The following is a 16,594-nucleotide window of genomic DNA, read 5'->3' as shown; positions in this document are numbered from 1 at the left end:
CTTACATGTGAGCATACGATTAAATACACAGCAACTAATGAAGACACAAGTGTAACTTTTATTGCGTTCATGGCTACAGAAAAATAATAACAACTGGAAAAGAAAATCCCCGTGTATACCCCATAAATAAATGCTGTGAACTTTAGCAGCAGTCATATATTTTGAAAATTACTAAACGGAAGTACCGTATATCCTTTACAGGCGGCTTTACCATCAACTGTCACATTTCTTTCTGTGTCGGCGCAGGGGTAAAGTAAGGGTACCTGGTCGTTTCAAGTTGTAGACAACCAAATGTCCTTCAGAGCCTCGGAGTAACTTTAAATTTTATTACTTCTGAGTGAATGTAGTTGCACGTGTACGCCTTTGAAATGGGTGTATAGCAGTTGTAGAAGAAGCTCCATAGTTTATTAGCCTAGCTTGAACCTGTGAGCTGCTGAACCGGTAGCTCCGTAGATTTCGATATAATAAGTTTAGCCTATTTACCGTAGTGTCTTTTCAGAAATTGGGATTTGCTTCCGCATTCTAGCATGGAGCCCTTTGGAGTCGTCGGCATTGTTCTCGGATCCTTTACAAGCCTGGTGCTGGGTGGGCTACTGTTTGCAGCCTACAAACTTGGCATACTCTACCAATTGTTCCACAAGGTAGGTATTTTAAAAAAGTCAACACCGTAATTTGTGTGCTTTTCTGTGCTATCCTTCGTTATGCACTCTGTTTTCAGTCATTGCATAATCTGTGGCCACTTAAACAAAAAAGTCTTCTACAGGCAGTCAGTGTTGAAGCGTAAGCTGGACTCTATTCACGTAAACTTTGACCAGCCTTGTGGTTTTCCAGCACAAAGGTTATCAGATCCCCGCGGCTCCACATCAACACTGCAGCCCTGAACAATATGCGGTTGTTGCATAATAGGAAACGACAGTGGGATGAAAAGGAGTGTGACAGGTGGCCTTACAGAGCACAGTCAGCTCTTTATATTAGACAGCGGTTTTATTTTAGTTTGCACGATTCTTTATGTGGTTAAAACAGCCACGATCTTGTCTGCAGTAACCTAATTCTGTCCCTCTTTACTTATTCCAGACTGACACAAAGAGCTCCAAGCACGGTGGCGACATTGTGGCAGAGGTCCTCCACGCCCATGGGGTCAAGTACATTTTCACTCTTGTCGGTGGGCATATTTCACCTATCCTGGTGGCTTGCGAGAAGATGGGGATCCGGATCGTGGACACTAGGCACGAGGCCACTGCAGTCTTCGCTGCTGATGCTGTGGCAAGACTTTCAGGTGCAGGTTTAGATTGCGTGTAAATGCATCTCCAGTGATACGACTCATTCTTATGTGCGCACACATTGTGTTCGCACACCTTATTCTAAACAAAACATGTGGGCGTTGAAGTCTTGTCAGGGTTTGTCTTAACAGCAGGCGTTCCACCCCCTGCAGACATTATGATTTATCAAGCAAAGGTGCATCTAACAGCATTCTTAGTGGCTAAAATGAGTTAACACTTCCTTGAAACAATGGCTTGGTTTAGATATTATTAAGGTGCCATGAATAATAATTTAAAACCTGCTAAAAACCTGACCTGATCACTTGATTTTGATTTGATCATGAACAAAGTGTCTTTCAACATTATGGGTCTTACTGTCCTAGTTTGCATTAGCTGGACAGTATCAGATCCCCATGGCTATCAGAAAATGGTTTTTTTTTTTCACAATTTTGGTCTCTGTTCAGATGTTGTTACACCCCATTACCCCCCAGTTGAGAAATTCACATTATTACTGCACCAAAACGAATAGAGGGATTCAAATAAATTAATGCAGAAGTAAAACACAACTTATAGCAACAATACTACACAGCAATGGAACAAAAATGTACACCATACAAGGTAGAGATAAATGTAGGTGCCTCTTAGTAATAGCTCTGACTTGTTAATAGCTGTTATGCTTGTTTCTGCTTCAGGTACGGTTGGTGTAGCCGCTGTGACGGCTGGCCCAGGCCTCACTAACACAGTGACAGCAGTGAAGAATGCTCAGATGGCTGAATCTCCTTTGCTGCTCATTGGAGGAGCTGCTGGCACGCTACTCCAGGTGGAGTGGATTCAGATATTATTAATGCCACCACAATATTAATGTGCATGCAGAGTAAAACGACAGGCAAAAAAAAGCAGTCTTCAGTGTTTATCAATTGTGTGTGCGGAACAGGGCAGAGGAGCACTGCAAGATATCGACCAGATGTCTCTCTTCAAGCCTTTGTGTAAGTTCTGCACCTCCATCAGGACTGTCAGAGAAATTGTGCCTACGGTCAAGAAGGCGTTGGCCATTGCTCAGTCGGGAACGCCTGGTCCTGTTTTCATAGAGTTCCCCATTGACACGCTCTACCCCTTCCACCTGGTGTCTAAGGAGTTTGTTGTTAAGAACCCTCCCAAAGGCCTGATGGGAAAAATTGTCTCATGGTATGTTGTTTTTGCACTGCATGCTACTGTTTGGGTTATTTATAATGTTTGCATCTTTTATAATATCATAATTTGGGAATTTCTTTCCTCATTATTCTTCCCTAATCAGAAGTGTGTTCATATGTTCTGAATTATTTGATTTTTGTGGTCTGCCTTCTTCAAAGGTACCTTCATAACCACCTCATGAATCTCTTTGCTGGAGCCTGGGAGCCCAGGGATATGTCTCCACTTCCTGTTCACATCCCTCAAGCCACAGACAATCAGGTAAGTCTTGTAGTAAATGTTCGTCAATGCGTAAGTGCTCTGGCCATTGGAGATTGACAGCATTTTTAAACATTTTTTTGATGCATAACAGATCCAAAAGTGCCTAGAGCTGGTGAGTCGAGCCAAGAAACCTGTTATTGTGCTGGGTAGCCAAGCAACACTACCCCCAACACCAGTGGATAACATCAGGTAAAAGATGAGTCACGTGTCCTTTTATTTTTCTGCCACTTTTTGTTGTTTTGTGTTGATACTGGAAGTGTTTGTTAAAATGTGTTCAACTATTCCTGTGGTGAGCCTTAAGCAAAATTTTCTTCAGTCTTCAAATATCAGTGAAATTATATTTTGCTATTTTACTTGGATGTTATATCTGGTCAAAATGGTTTCCCGCTTTTTAAAAAATGTTTTTATTTATTTATTTCATTTATTTGTTTATTTTAAACAGGAAGGCTTTGGAGGATCTGGGCATCCCCTGCTTTCTCGGGGGTATGTGTCGTGGCTTGCTGGGTAAAGACAGCCCCATCCACATCCGACAAAACAGACGAGATGCTCTGAAGGAAGCTGATGTGGTAGTCCTGGCAGGTCAGGCAAACATTGTTTCCTTTTTATTCCATAATGATAAAAAGAGAAATAACATTTTGAGACCAACCTATTTAATATTAATATTATAATCTAAAGAAAACTGTGCAGGATAACTGCGTTTCAAAATATGTCGGAGTAAATATTTAACAAAGTTCCACAATGGATCAGTGTTATTGATTGCATTTTTAATTTTTCAGTAATTCTTCTGCATCTTTTTTCTCCTTCTGGATTTAATTTATTCTGGAAGTATGTGTTGCGATACAGAGAGAGGTTAAAGTGTGTTTTTTACATAGTGTGTATAGCTGCAGGCTCACCACGATCCCTGGAGAAATATTGACTTTTGTGAGTCGTGTTTACAGGCACTGTGTGTGACTTCCGGCTGAGTTACGGCAGAACTCTCAGCAGACGCAGCAAGATCATCGCTGTCAACAGAGACAAGACACAGCTGCTAAAAAACTCAGACATGTTCTGGAAACCAACTATAGCAATTCAGGGTATGTTTGCCCCCTGATTTCATGCTAGCTTTAAAGGAAGGAAAGAGTCAAAAATCTTTAGATAATCATAAAATATTGTACCTGAGGTGCATATAAATATAAGCATACTCCTGATTTGTTTTCTTTAGAGTTGGACCTAAGAATAAATACATTAATTCAACAACTGCAAAAAGAACCCCAAAACTGTATGCTGTATTTTCAGGTGATGCTGGATCATTTTTAGTGCGACTTTCCGAAGGGCTGAAAGGCCATCGCTGTCCAGAGGAATGGCCTCAGAGCCTCAAAGCAGGGAATGCGACCAAAGAAGCTGCAAACAGGTAAGCAGTGGGGTTGTGTTAAAGTATGCATTGCAAAATCTTCTATCTGTAACCATCACGAAAGCTAACATGTTGCTTTTTTTAATTAATTTATTTTTTATTTCAGGGCTAAAGCTGAGGAGAAGACTGAATACCACTTAAATCCCTTGAAAGCCCTCCATTGTGTGGATGAGCTGATGGCTGAGGACAGCGTCATTGTTGCAGATGGAGGAGATTTTGTAGGAAGTGCCGCTTACATAATGAAACCAAGAGGACCTCTGTGTTGGCTCGATCCAGGTAGGATGCTGCTGACAAAGCAAATAGTTTAATTAAAACGATGAAATATTTTGGTTGTTTAATCCAAGAGCTTTATAAGTAAAATAAAAATCCATAGTGCACAAGTTTTGGCTGGATGATAATTATATTCTGAGTTAGTTGCAGTCATGAGGTTTTAATCTTGCTCTTCATTCCTTTCCTATAGGAGCCTTTGGGACTCTGGGAGTTGGAGGTGGTTTTGCTTTGGGGGCAAAGCTGTGCCGGCCTGAATCTGAGGTATGTCTGGGGAGCTTTGCCTGATCATCTGATGATCAGTTTAAAAAATCATTGACGTTTTAAAAACAAAAGCTATGTTGTGTTTGTTTCAGGTGTGGATAGTCTATGGTGATGGCTCCTTAGGATACAGTATTGCAGAGTTTGACACATTCACTAGACACAAGGTAAAATCACACACAATCCTATTTAGATTACATGTATGTAATCTATGGAAGCAAGGTAGCTAACAGTAGTCAGTTAGCAACAGTGCACATGTGGTCTAGAGAAAGATCTAATGATCAAAACCAAATGAAAATAATGCAAGTGTTAACTACTGGTGTGTAAGGCCTTAAACATCACAGACTCAGTTCTTGTGTCATACAATGGAAAGATGCACTACATAATATGTTTTCATGCTTGCTGTATGACCGCTATGGACCACTGACACCACAGCTTATTTAAGCATTCATTTTTTTGTGTGTGCATATTTTTCTGCTGATGTCTTTTGATAATGCATGCTCTGCTTTTCACACCTCAGACACCAGTGATAGCTCTGGTAGGAAATGATGCATGCTGGAGTCAGATATCCAGAGAGCAGGTTCCTATGCTCGGCAGCAACGTGGCATGCGGCCTTGCATATACAGGTAGATTTATAATGTTCATGTTCGTGCTGTGATTGGTTGCAGAATACACTCAGTGATGTCTGGGCATATGTTAAAAGGTAAATTCTTTTCTTTTTGCAGACTATCACATCGTGGCAGATGGCTACGGTGGTAAGGGCTACCTTATAGGCTCTGAAAACGAAGAAAAGTTAAATGACATCGTCAGACAAGCTCAGAGGGATGCCCGGGAGGGCAAGGCTGCACTTATCAATGTTCTAATAGGGAAGACCAATTTTAGAGATGGCTCTATTTCGATATAGAATATCTGTGTAATACAGTAACCATGCATTCTTTATCCTTTAACTCTGGCTACCCTGATGGACTCTTAGTATCTAGGTTTGTGCAGGATTCTTTTAGTGTGACCTGGATCCAATCTCTGCTAGTGCACTTAAAGCCATAATTCACTCTGATAAATCACCTTTTAGTGTGCCGAGCTCTCTTGGATCACTTATTATTTCCTCCATCAGACTAGCAATGAATTCATAGCAAATCCACTATATATCAGTTATGACTGTTATCCTCCCTATTGTGATACAGATCATGACTTTGTTTTAAAATGAGTTATTTAGCATTAAGTTTTACTTAAAACCTAGACCTTTACCTGCCAGCCTAGACAACGATACAGTCTGTGCTTAAAATTTTCAGAGAATAGCTGCTGCATTTTTTAAAGGGGGGTAAAAGGGAATGTTAAGGGATTATTCTTGTTTGGAAATTTTGTGGTTCAGTTTTTGACGGTTAAACAGCCGATTACAACTTTTGCAAGTAAACAGTGAATGAAATCACTCGTGTGTGAGAGAGCATTAGCTACCAGTATGCCTTTTTCTCCTGCTATGAACACATAGCCTTTTTAAGTGGACACAAGGCATCTTAGAACTGTATGTAGTTCATAATTTATAATTTAGGAAATCACTTTGTAGAATGGGGAAAATATTTTGTTTTTGAATGTTGATAACTGACTAACGGTATGCCTTCATAATGTTTGATTGTATCTTCAAAATGCATTGCCATGAAGAGACTGAAAACGTGTCTGCTGATTCGATTATATGTCTAAACAATATTTGATACTAACTTGTTTGCAGTGATATGGGCTAAGCCTGCACACAGTTTGGATTGCACTATTATCGTAAGATATTTACTCACCAGGTGAACACATGTCAGTTATTACACTCCTGTATGTACTGTTGTCTTGTTTGGCACATTGTGTGTTGAAATTTTAATCATAAAATGGATTAATTCTGGATTGATTCTGAAATAAATTTTTAAGAAAGGAGGTAATGTGAGTTTTTTATTAGTTTTTTTAGCAACACTGCCACTGCATCTATGCAAAGTCACAACTTAACACTTGCATCACCTTGTGTATTTCTGGGGTTAATTAAAGTTAGTGTTACATATATAAAACTGATTTAGATGTTTTAGGTGGTATGTTTACAGACATTTGTAATGACAGCAAGCATTCATTATCTCTGCATCACCCATCAACAAAGCCTTTACTCAACGCATAAACATATCTGTACTTTTTGTATTTTCGCAACATCAACACAAACCAGTTTAAAAACGCTAAAGATTCGAATCGTGCTTATCGTAACAGGTGACTTTTGCCCCAAATACTTCTTTAGGTGCAGTTAGTATTTCAACCGGGAGATGGCAGTGCAGTAGTGGTATTGTTAAAGTCTGTGCTGACGTGTTGTTTCGCATATGTTATAAAACAATGTAAATGTAGAATTTAGCGTCAGTTTTGAAGAACACCGCAGTCTTTATAACTGAGAATAATTTCAAAGAAATTTAATTTTAAAAAATGTAATAAAAAGTAAAGTTGCACCTGATAGCGTCATTATTTATTTTGGTGATGTTTAATCACAAGACTTGGAGACTGAACACAAACTGATTCATCTCGGGACATTACACATCTATTTCCACGCATATATGACGTCAGTAGAAAGACGAATTCACATGCTTTATTGTCCCTAAAAGGTAAAATCTGCACAAATAAATAAATCAATAGAAATTATTTCTTAGGTTTAACTCTTATATTCGAGATTCTCTATACCATCTGTATAGAGTACAGACACGTCTTGCCTAGCTGGACGTAACACGGGAAGAAAAGCTCAGAAATCTGCTGCTTTCAAATGCTCTTTGTAAATCTCCCCTTTGTGGGTTTGAATTTTAAAGCAGGTCCATTTGTTGTATTTTTTCCTTAAATAAAACTGTTGTTACTATACCTGGGCTGCCGTGGAGGTCAGAAATATATTTGTACATTACCGTGTCGATATAACTATCAAAGCATAGTATATTTAAAAAATGAAATTGCCCTAATCTTTGGTTTGAAACAAAGTAGAGCCTCACCTATCTTGCATTAAAAAAAATAATAAAAACAACTCAACACCTCTGTAGACTGGGTGCTTTTGTCGACACGTTTAGCCGATAGCGACAACGATGCGTTGATCTGTGTGCCTCGCATCAATAAAGACTGCGGAGCCATTCGCTCAGCACATGAAGGCATCATATGACCCGGTGCACTTCTCAGCAGGCGGCGACTTCAACGGTACCGCTGAAGTTAAGAGAGTGACAATGTGTAGAAAAGCGCTGTGAGCCGGTAACGTTTGTGCTGTTTGCGCTGCTCCGAAGAAACTAAGCGACATAAGTTTTATCTAGAAGGACTGGTTTATATCGGATAGCGGATCTAAATGCTCTACAATCATCATGACAAGTAAACAGGAGGCTAAATCGGGATTTTAAAAACACCTAGAAGGTAACTCGGCTCAGAACATCAAGGAAGTTAACGTTTTAACTGTAGCTAACTGACGTCGCCAGTTCGTTACATTTTTAGGTTGTTTAGTAAAAGACACTGTCTATACTGTAACTTTACCGGGTTGGCTTAAACACCACTGAAAACCTAAAAGCTTCGAATTCAGATCAGTTTCCCGAGCTATTTCACTTTACAAAGGACTGACTTTCGCCTGGTTCGCATTAAGAGGATTTCCACTTTAACCGAAGTAAACAGTGGGCATTACCATACCGGTACCAAGGTGAGTAAGCTATCAATACTGAACAATGTACCGTAGCATTAGCTGTTAAATGACGCCGTAACACGTAATCGATTGTATGTAATGTCACCGAAGTTGTGTCTTCAGAAATTAATGTTGCCATGACGAACTGCCATAGGTTAATTAGTAATTACTACTAATTACTCATGGTTTGATATTGAACCGGTGGAGCTTTGAATTAAAGCTGGAGTTATAAAAAGAGAACAAGTTACATGTTGTTGTTATCTAGTTAATGACTAGCTTATGTCATACTCCTACTTTCCAGGTACAGTAGCTTTACTGAAGGTTTGAGGTAAGGTGTGCTTGCAGGAGGAAATGAATAAGTAATTTACAGGCAGGCAGGCTACATTGATTGACATACCTCCTCCCTTTTTTTGACAGGTATTTTCTACTGCTCTGGTAGGATTCGGTGTAATTAGATTCTTCAGAAAGCTTCACACACCACTCCCATTTAGGGCCCAGACTTGTTTTGTTGTGTTTTGCTTGGTTAACTAGTCACTCCCTAAACATACTGCACAGAGGCTCTTAATTGATCATGTTTTCATTACAGGAGCTGAATGGCCTCTGTTGTAGCAGTGAAAACTGAGAAGCGGCCTGCAGTGGATTCTCAGGATGCAGACTCCAATGCTAAAAAGCCCAGGTAAGCTCAGATGCTGCTTTAGAGACAGCTGCACGCTATGACTATAACTAATTCATCAACAGGGCTGATTAAAATCTTTTTTTTTTTTTTGAGTTCCTAATTTTTGTGGGCCCTACATAAAAGGTAGGGTTTAGTGTCCGACTGCATGTTAGCGGGCTTGAAAATAGTTTGTTTAACCTTCATGCTGTCGGAAGGATTTGGGAAGCACCATCTTGGGAACCATCGTCACTCAATCTCTGCCTACCCCAAAGGAAACTGCTGCCCAGTCTGAAGACTAAGCGAGCCCCCGAGCTTGTCCTGGTGATTGGTACGGGGGTAAGCTCCGCAGTGGCTCCTCAGGTCCCTGCTCTCCGCTCCTGGAAGGGCCTCATCCAGGCCTTGCTCGATGCAGCCAATGACTTTGACCTACTGGAGGAAGAGGAAAATCGGCGGTTCCAGAAGCACATGCAGGAAGACAAGAATTTGGTGCATGTGGCCCATGACCTCATTCAGAAACTTTCCCCGGTAAGCCTGCTTGAGCCTTTCCTCTTCGGCTTTCTTTCCTACACCTTCCTGTTGCATGCACACTAACACATGTTAGACAGACTGGCAGCTTAGTGTGCTTTCCCCAGCTGGAGACATTTTGTTTCAGCTTCTGTGGCTTGACATAAGAGATCTTAGCTGTATATGGTTAAAACCTCTATAGCCTATAACATAAGCTTTAATGTGGATTGTTTTTTAAAAAAAAACACAAAAGTCAACACAGGCAAACATTTAATCAGTCATTTTGAAATTATTTGCATATGTAATAGAACAAGCTATGTTCACTGTCTCCAGGTGCTTTGTATTGTGAGTTAAAGACCCCACAATCACAGGGACATGATTTTCTTTATGCATAACAATGTGTTGATCTCTTTTATTGGAACAGTTTTCAACTTTAAAATGAAAGCAATGAGCAGCAATGCAAATATCTTATATTATACACAGCAAATGCAGCTGCCAGAAGTGGTCAGAACTTTCAAAATGTTTAGTTAAGTAGTGCCAGTTTGGAAGTGCAGCCATGTTTTTGTTTATTTGACTTTTGATTTGTTCCCGTTTTTAATGTTAGTAATAACTTCTGTGTCAGAATGCAGAAATGAAAGCAGAAGTTTGACTTGATATATGAAACTTCTGGATTAATACTAGAGGGGTATATGCCACGTTAGAATAAAGGAAATCTCACAGGTGACCGGAAGGTAGAGAGTAAAGGATACAAATGTATCAGCAACAAGCTAATATGCTGTTTAAAAGGGGAAAAAAACCCAAAGCTTACAATCATTTCTAAATACAAACATTATATATGTTATATACAAAAAGAAAGTAGGATAAAGATAAAAGCATATAAATAAGATTCAGAAATGCTGCTGCCCTTTTCTTGGCCCAAGCTCGTTTATGATGGACCAGTATCTCCAGTATAACATGGGTATCTTGCACATCTGTCACACTCCACACACCATTTATGTTTTGGAGCAAACCACACTTTCTTCGTTGAAAGTCTTTCTTAGTTTAACAGCTCAATGTCAAACCACATTCTGCACATAATGCAACTGCTTCTTAGGAATAGTCTGAATGTTAAACTGAACTTCCAGCAGTCCAGACCGGTCGCCCTTGTAAAAAATATTTTGCTAGCAAGGCTACAAATTAAAAAAATGCGACAAGATATTCCTTGACCTGTTGAGTGGGAAGTATTTTCCTTTCAAAATTGCTTTGAGTAGAAAATAATCAGTCCATTTACCCTTTACAGTGATGACTGATGAAAGCATAATATTTTGAGATATGTAAAACATCAAAGGTAAATATCATAGGTTAATAACACCTGAAATGTTATGATGAGCCAATCAAGGTTACACAAGCTGTCAGGAATTTCCTTTACCTGACCAGCTAATCATAACAGTAACCTTACGAGCTTTCACGGGCTCAGTGACACACTGCACAGAAGAGGTGTGGTACTGCCAGAATGCAGTGATGTCCTGACAAAAATGACACAGTCTAAGTGCATGTTTTATATGTGTTTATCTCTGAAAAAGGTGTGGCAGTTAAGATAAAGGAGAGGAGGCTGAAGATAAAGGTGAATTCATCTGTTTGAGGAGGACTGAGACTCAGCTGGAGCTCAGGATTTATCCAAAGTAGAGTCACATTATTCTAAATTATTCAACCGTATAAACCTGACATTTGTGTGTAACCGCCAGCGTGTCCTATGTGTAGAAGAACACAAAACATTTACAGTCAGATCCTGAGCCACGTGTCTAAATGCAGCGCATTGCTATCATTTTTTTCCGCTGGCTGTGTGAGGCTGCAGGTGAGAAAACAATGTTTAGTTTATGTCTGTGAAGGTTCTCAGTCATCCAGGTCATCGTAGTCAAAGGAGCTTGCAAAGAAAAGCGTCTGGACTTCTTTAAGTTACTTGAAGACGTTTCACCTCTCATCCGAGAAGCTTCTTCAGTTCTAAGGTCAAATGGTGGAGAGTCCCAGATATAAACCTAGTGGGAGTATCCCCCCCACAGAGGGACAAAAGGACCCCCTGATGATCCTCTAATCGCCTGAGTCAAGGTGTGAAACTGCGAATTCGCATGATAAGGTGGGGCCAGGTTTTGCATATTCCTGCGAATTCCTGCGAATTCCTGCGAATTCGCATAGTGAAACCTGGCCCCACCTTATTTGCAGGAATTTGCATGAATTCCTGCGAATTCGCATGATAAGGTGGGGCCAGGTTTCACTATGAACTCACCTGAAACTCTGGCTGATTGGGACCCACACCCAGTTTCACACCTTGACTCAGGCGATTAGAGGATTATCAGGGGGTCCTTTTGTCCCTCTGTGGGGGGATACTCCCACTAGGTTTAAATCTGGGACTCTCCACCATTTGACCTTAGAACTGAAGAAGCTTCTCGGATGAGAGGTGAAACGTCTTCAAGTAACTTAAAGAAGTCCAGACGCTTTTCTTTGCAAGCTCCTTTGACAATGTTTAGTTTAGTTTGTTTTGTTTTTTAACCAAACCACGGCTCGCTGGACTCATTAGTTTGCTAGATTGATAGATTTACATGTGACTCAGTTCTCTTACTATTGAACCGGTCTGCTCTGGAGCTGGGCCGGCAGATGGAAGACTTAATACCGTTTGCCTCCTGTGTTAGTCATGTTTCATCGCACCTTTGACATTGATAAAACACGCTTTGTTTCAGCCCTCAGCCTGTTGTAACAAAGGGAACAAACAGCGCTTTTATGGCTTTATCCATCGTGTTTATTTCAATCCACAGTCGTGCAGACACCAGCCCACTCCCGTTGGCCACAGACACAGCCGGGTCTAACATGCTGAGGAAAAAAAACAAGCATAGAATAATGTGACCACCCACACAGCCCAGATTTCACATTCAAGCAGAGTTAAAGTCCAGTGCAAGCACACAGTAATGTATAGTCTGTATGAGTGTTAAATGCCTATAGGCATTTAATTCACAAAAACCCATGTGCAAATATTTCTCTTGGTGAAGAGAAGCACACATGCTAGCACTAGAGCTAGGTAGATGTACATTGTAGTTTTACTCTGCTCTAACAGAGCAACTACTGTACAGTGCTTTAGACAGAACTCAGCAGCTGTGTAATAGTGTCAGAGACCTCCAATAACATAAGACAGAGACAGTTTAACCCACTTTCATGGATTTGTGTAGTTGTAGGGTGGCTGCGGTCTGTAATGGGGGTAATCCAAAGTTAAAACCTAAAGAGACTGTCTAGGCCTGAAATCCTTGGCAGTGAAGAGGCTAATTACAAGTGTGCTGACTCAATTCAGGTTTGGCTCAATTCAGGGAAGCGTGTAATTTTGATAGTTGTTTAGACCATAATCTGAGATGTTTAATCTTCAATTTGTATTGCAATGACTTCTTAAGACAAATCATAGTATTTTGTTAAATACTTTTTTTTCCCCCACTGAACTCTCTCTTACTGTGCTCCTGAAAAATTAAAGTGTGAGTGTTTTTGTTTGTAAAGCTGCTAAGTGCATTATAAAAAAATAGGATTAGAATTACAAGACAGAGTTGGTCTCGAGTGGTTTAGTTGGTTATTACGTAAGTCCTGACCAGAGACAGGCCAAGGACACGGCGGTCAGGATGGGGGCTGTAGATGCTGGATGTGGATAATGAGTTTCTTCCTGTGGAAAGGACTCCTGCTGTTTAGCCCATTAGAGCTGTAATCTGTGAGAGTCCGCGGAGTATTTCCTTGTCCTAGGATCACAGTGGTCAGTGCATTTCTGAATTGTCCTTTAGCTATTCTTAGCAGCCCAGTTCCCCCACCTCCACCTTTTTCTTTTTTTTAAAAAAATAAAAGCTTCACCAGGTGAGGATGAGGTTTAAGTCACAGCCTGTAATCTCTAAATAGACTTAAGTGAAGTCTATTAGTTACTAGAAGAAGTAAGTGAATGTGCCTTAGACAGTTTTTTCCAGCTATCTTATTCTTCGGCGCCACCTAAGTTTCACTTAAATTATCGTGAAAGGCTGTGCCAAGGAGAGGCATTTTAACAACAAGTTTAAATCCTTTGTTATGCCTGAATCACATGGCTGCATTAGTAAGGTGCGCTCAAGTTTGGTCTAAAATGCTCATTTAGCAGTTGCAACTAGACACAGGTCTCCATACCTACTACATCTTGAAGTAAAAGCCCAAACTGGGCAAAAAACTATCCACTAATAACAACGTGCTTTTCCTTTTCTTTCTTTTTAAACAGAGAACAGGTAATGTAAGGTCCACGTTCTTCAAGGACTGCCTGTACGAAGTGTTTGATGATTTGGAGTGTAAGATGGAGCACGCAGGGAAACACTTACTGCGGTCAGTGCTGCAGTTAATGGAGAGCGGCGCACTGGTTCTCACTACCAACTTCGACAACCTGCTGGAAATTTATGCAGCCCATCAGGGCACCAAGCTGGAGTCTTTGGACCTGACAGATGAGAAGAAGGTAAATATTACTTGAAACGTGATTGATCTTTCTTGCTGCAATAGATGCCGTCAGCTGTTTGGGGTTTTTTGTCTTTTTTTTTTTTTCTTTTTTCAAATGAGGGCAAAGGTCCCCAACATCATGTGATACCACGAGCACTTTGGAAGGTTTGTAGGTATGACTCCCTAAAATTCAGACAAAATAAATGACAAATTGAAATCTTGCTTAAACTTTGCCCCGAGCACTGTCTTGTGCTCTGGTTACATTTATGACACTGGCTTCCAGTGAAGTTCCCCGTTGGCCGGTTTAGGAGAAAAAATAAACGAGGCTTTTGACCTGAAAGAGCCCTTTCTGTCAGGCAGGTGGAGGGAAGTTTAACTTCCATTTTTAATCATTGAATAATATTTGATTTTTGGCTTTAAAGTGGGCTGAAGAGGAAGCACATGTTTTTCTAGTACAAAACATTTCTTTTAAGTACCAAATAAGTTTTCTGCAAATTCTCAGCTGTCCAATCATTTATGTCCCAGCACATTTAAACTTAGCTGAGTGGTTTCTTAAAGAGAACACAAGTTTGCCAGAGTGAGCAGAGATTTCCGAGAGACCCGTTACTTTGCCTCTCAGTCCTGGTATTTATGCCTCATCTCCATCAGGGCGAATATCCTCTCACTGCTGCTCAGTGATTGCGCTCCATTCCCAGCCAGAACAGGATTTTGTGCAATGGACTGTTAAGTGTGCACTCGTGTGTGCTTGTGTGTCTAGGTGCTGGAGTGGGCTCAGGAGAAACGGAGGTTAAGTGTTCTGCATATCCACGGTGTTTACACCAACCCCAGTGGTATCGTACTGCACCCTGCTGGCTATCAGAATGTATTGAGGAACACTGAGGTTATGGTAGGCACTAACGTTCACTGCTTTCTGCCCCCTTTTTGGCTTAAGATGTACACATTTATAAAGGATATAACACTCAGGTAGAGTCTTGGAAATGATTTACAATTTTCCTCTGGACGTGCACTAGTTTATTTGAAAGGTTCTCCTGTGAATGAAATAATACAGCTTTATCACTGGGTGTTTTTTGCAGCGTGAGATTCAGAAGTTGTACGAGACCAAATCCTTTGTCTTTCTGGGCTGCGGCCGCACAGTAGACGACACAACCTTCCAGGCTCTGTTCTTGGAGGCGGTTAAACACAAGTCGGACCTCGAGCACTTTATGCTCGTGCGGCGAGAGGATGTGGGAGAGTTCAAGAAGCTGCGCGACAACATGCTTGACAAGGGCATCAAGGTCATCTCCTATGGAGACGAGTACGCTGACCTGCCTGAGTACTTTGAGAGGCTGGCCAATGAGATCTGCAACCGTGACGTGTCCACCAATGGTTGGGGTAAGCAGAATGAATTGGAACACATTAGCCTGCCTTTGAATGATCTGCGTTAAAGGGCCCACCACATTTACAAAAAAAAGTTTATTTTAGCACTGGGGCTCTATAAAAGAGCTTTCAGTTTTTTACAAGATGAGAAATAAGGACAGGAAAGAGGACACGGGAAGGGTTGAGTTAGGTCATGGATGTTCTTTGTCAGTATCTATCAAAAATGTGGGCTCTTTGTGAAGCACTTTGTGATCTTTTTATCTAGAAAGGTGCTATACAAATAAAATTTGACTTGCTTACTCTTTGTCTCTTTTCAATGTGTATCCGCAGGATCCCCGTCACAGAACGGAGAGGAACAGCAGATCGGTATTAACACACAGAAAAGCCTCCTTCAAGGTTAAGACTGAACTCGTCTCTTTGGCTCTGAGCTGCGGCCTCTCGCTAAAGACATTTTCAGACTAAACGTCCTGTTCAGAACTGTTTTCTGAATGTATGCTGGTAGAAAATCCAAGTCTGTCTTGATTTTTAGTTACAAAAAAAAAAAAAAAAAACCTACTGGTATTTTTTTCCACAAACTGGTGTGGCAGTATTAACAATTGTCAGTGGCATCATTTCAGTAGATGTTCTTTGACTTTTTTTAAGCTTTTCAGACAATTCCTTCCACTTCTTTTCAACCCCATACTCTTGACAGATGCATTTTCCTCCACAGCTTTACTCACAGATCAAGTCTGATTTTGTTGAATACATTTAGGAATCTATGGGGAACCTTAATTACATCATTATTTTTCAGATTCCCTTCTCATTCCGTTTTTAACTAAAAGGGAAAAAAGTCTGCCTGGCATCCCCTACTATACTGGATTGAAATGTTGCTGGAACATCCACTTTGTGGGAAGCATCCGGGTAACTGAATGGGATGTTCCCTTTTCAGTTCGACAGAAACACTACATGTGAATCCACAGTAGTTAAACATGCTGTTATGCTGAATTTTCAACATACAGTAAATCTGCATTGAGCTTAACGCACAACCCCTTCTCTCGATTTTAAGTCTTGTGTGAATGGATTGAATCAGTCATGCTCATCCCACAACCTGGAAAACTTGATTTGCACACTGCTTGGTGGGGAAAGGGACGAGTTACTGTAACGACTGTCGTAAAAACGTACATTCAGATGTTTTCATATCAGAGCGGTTCCCGGCAGTAGCAACCTCTTTGCCACTCTTGTGCTGAAAATAAAGAAAAAAAAAAGTTCTTTAAAAGCCCCTTTTTGTACTTTTAATACTTGCATGTGTTTTCTGATGTAGTATTTATAATAATAAGCACCATTTTCAAAATAAAGCTTTTGGTATTCCA

The 16,594-nt window shown here is 40.5% G+C and overlaps 2 protein-coding genes across 4 annotated transcripts; both read left to right on the top strand.

Annotated features, from left to right (window-relative positions):
• Nucleotides 1-211: 211 nt before the first annotated feature.
• hacl2 (2-hydroxyacyl-CoA lyase 2) lies at nt 212-6,540 on the top strand. Of its 2 annotated transcripts, XM_006804652.3 has the most exons (14): nt 212-641; nt 1,075-1,276; nt 1,952-2,079; nt 2,194-2,444; nt 2,609-2,708; nt 2,800-2,897; nt 3,151-3,287; nt 3,647-3,781; nt 3,984-4,098; nt 4,205-4,374; nt 4,559-4,629; nt 4,722-4,793; nt 5,147-5,252; nt 5,352-6,540. In XM_006804652.3, the coding sequence occupies exons 1-14, from the start codon at nt 528-530 to the stop codon at nt 5,528-5,530; spliced, it is 1,878 nt and encodes a 625-aa protein (XP_006804715.2). In that variant the 5' UTR covers nt 212-527; the 3' UTR covers nt 5,531-6,540. The 2 variants fall into 2 exon arrangements, with proteins under 2 accessions (XP_006804715.2, XP_035769732.2); XM_035913839.2 differs by lacking the exon at nt 5,147-5,252.
• Nucleotides 6,541-7,768: 1,228 nt separating this feature from the next.
• Nucleotides 7,769-16,579, top strand: siral1 (SIR2 antiphage like 1). 2 transcript variants are annotated; one of them, XM_006804654.3, is made up of 7 exons: nt 7,769-8,019; nt 8,865-8,954; nt 9,206-9,458; nt 13,681-13,908; nt 14,647-14,775; nt 14,963-15,260; nt 15,576-16,579. In XM_006804654.3, the coding sequence occupies exons 2-7, from the start codon at nt 8,872-8,874 to the stop codon at nt 15,644-15,646; spliced, it is 1,062 nt and encodes a 353-aa protein (XP_006804717.1). In that variant the 5' UTR covers nt 7,769-8,019; nt 8,865-8,871; the 3' UTR covers nt 15,647-16,579. The 2 variants fall into 2 exon arrangements, with proteins under 2 accessions (XP_006804717.1, XP_006804716.1); XM_006804653.3 differs by having other exon boundaries at nt 7,770-8,296.
• The last annotated feature ends 15 nt before the right edge of the window (nt 16,580-16,594 follow it).

The sequence above is a fragment of the Neolamprologus brichardi genome, chromosome 14 (assembly GCF_056152115.1).
Source record: "Neolamprologus brichardi isolate AB-2024 chromosome 14, ASM5615211v1, whole genome shotgun sequence".
NCBI lineage: Eukaryota > Metazoa > Chordata > Actinopteri > Cichliformes > Cichlidae > Neolamprologus > Neolamprologus brichardi.
This window is presented reverse-complemented; position numbering and strand designations above follow the sequence as displayed.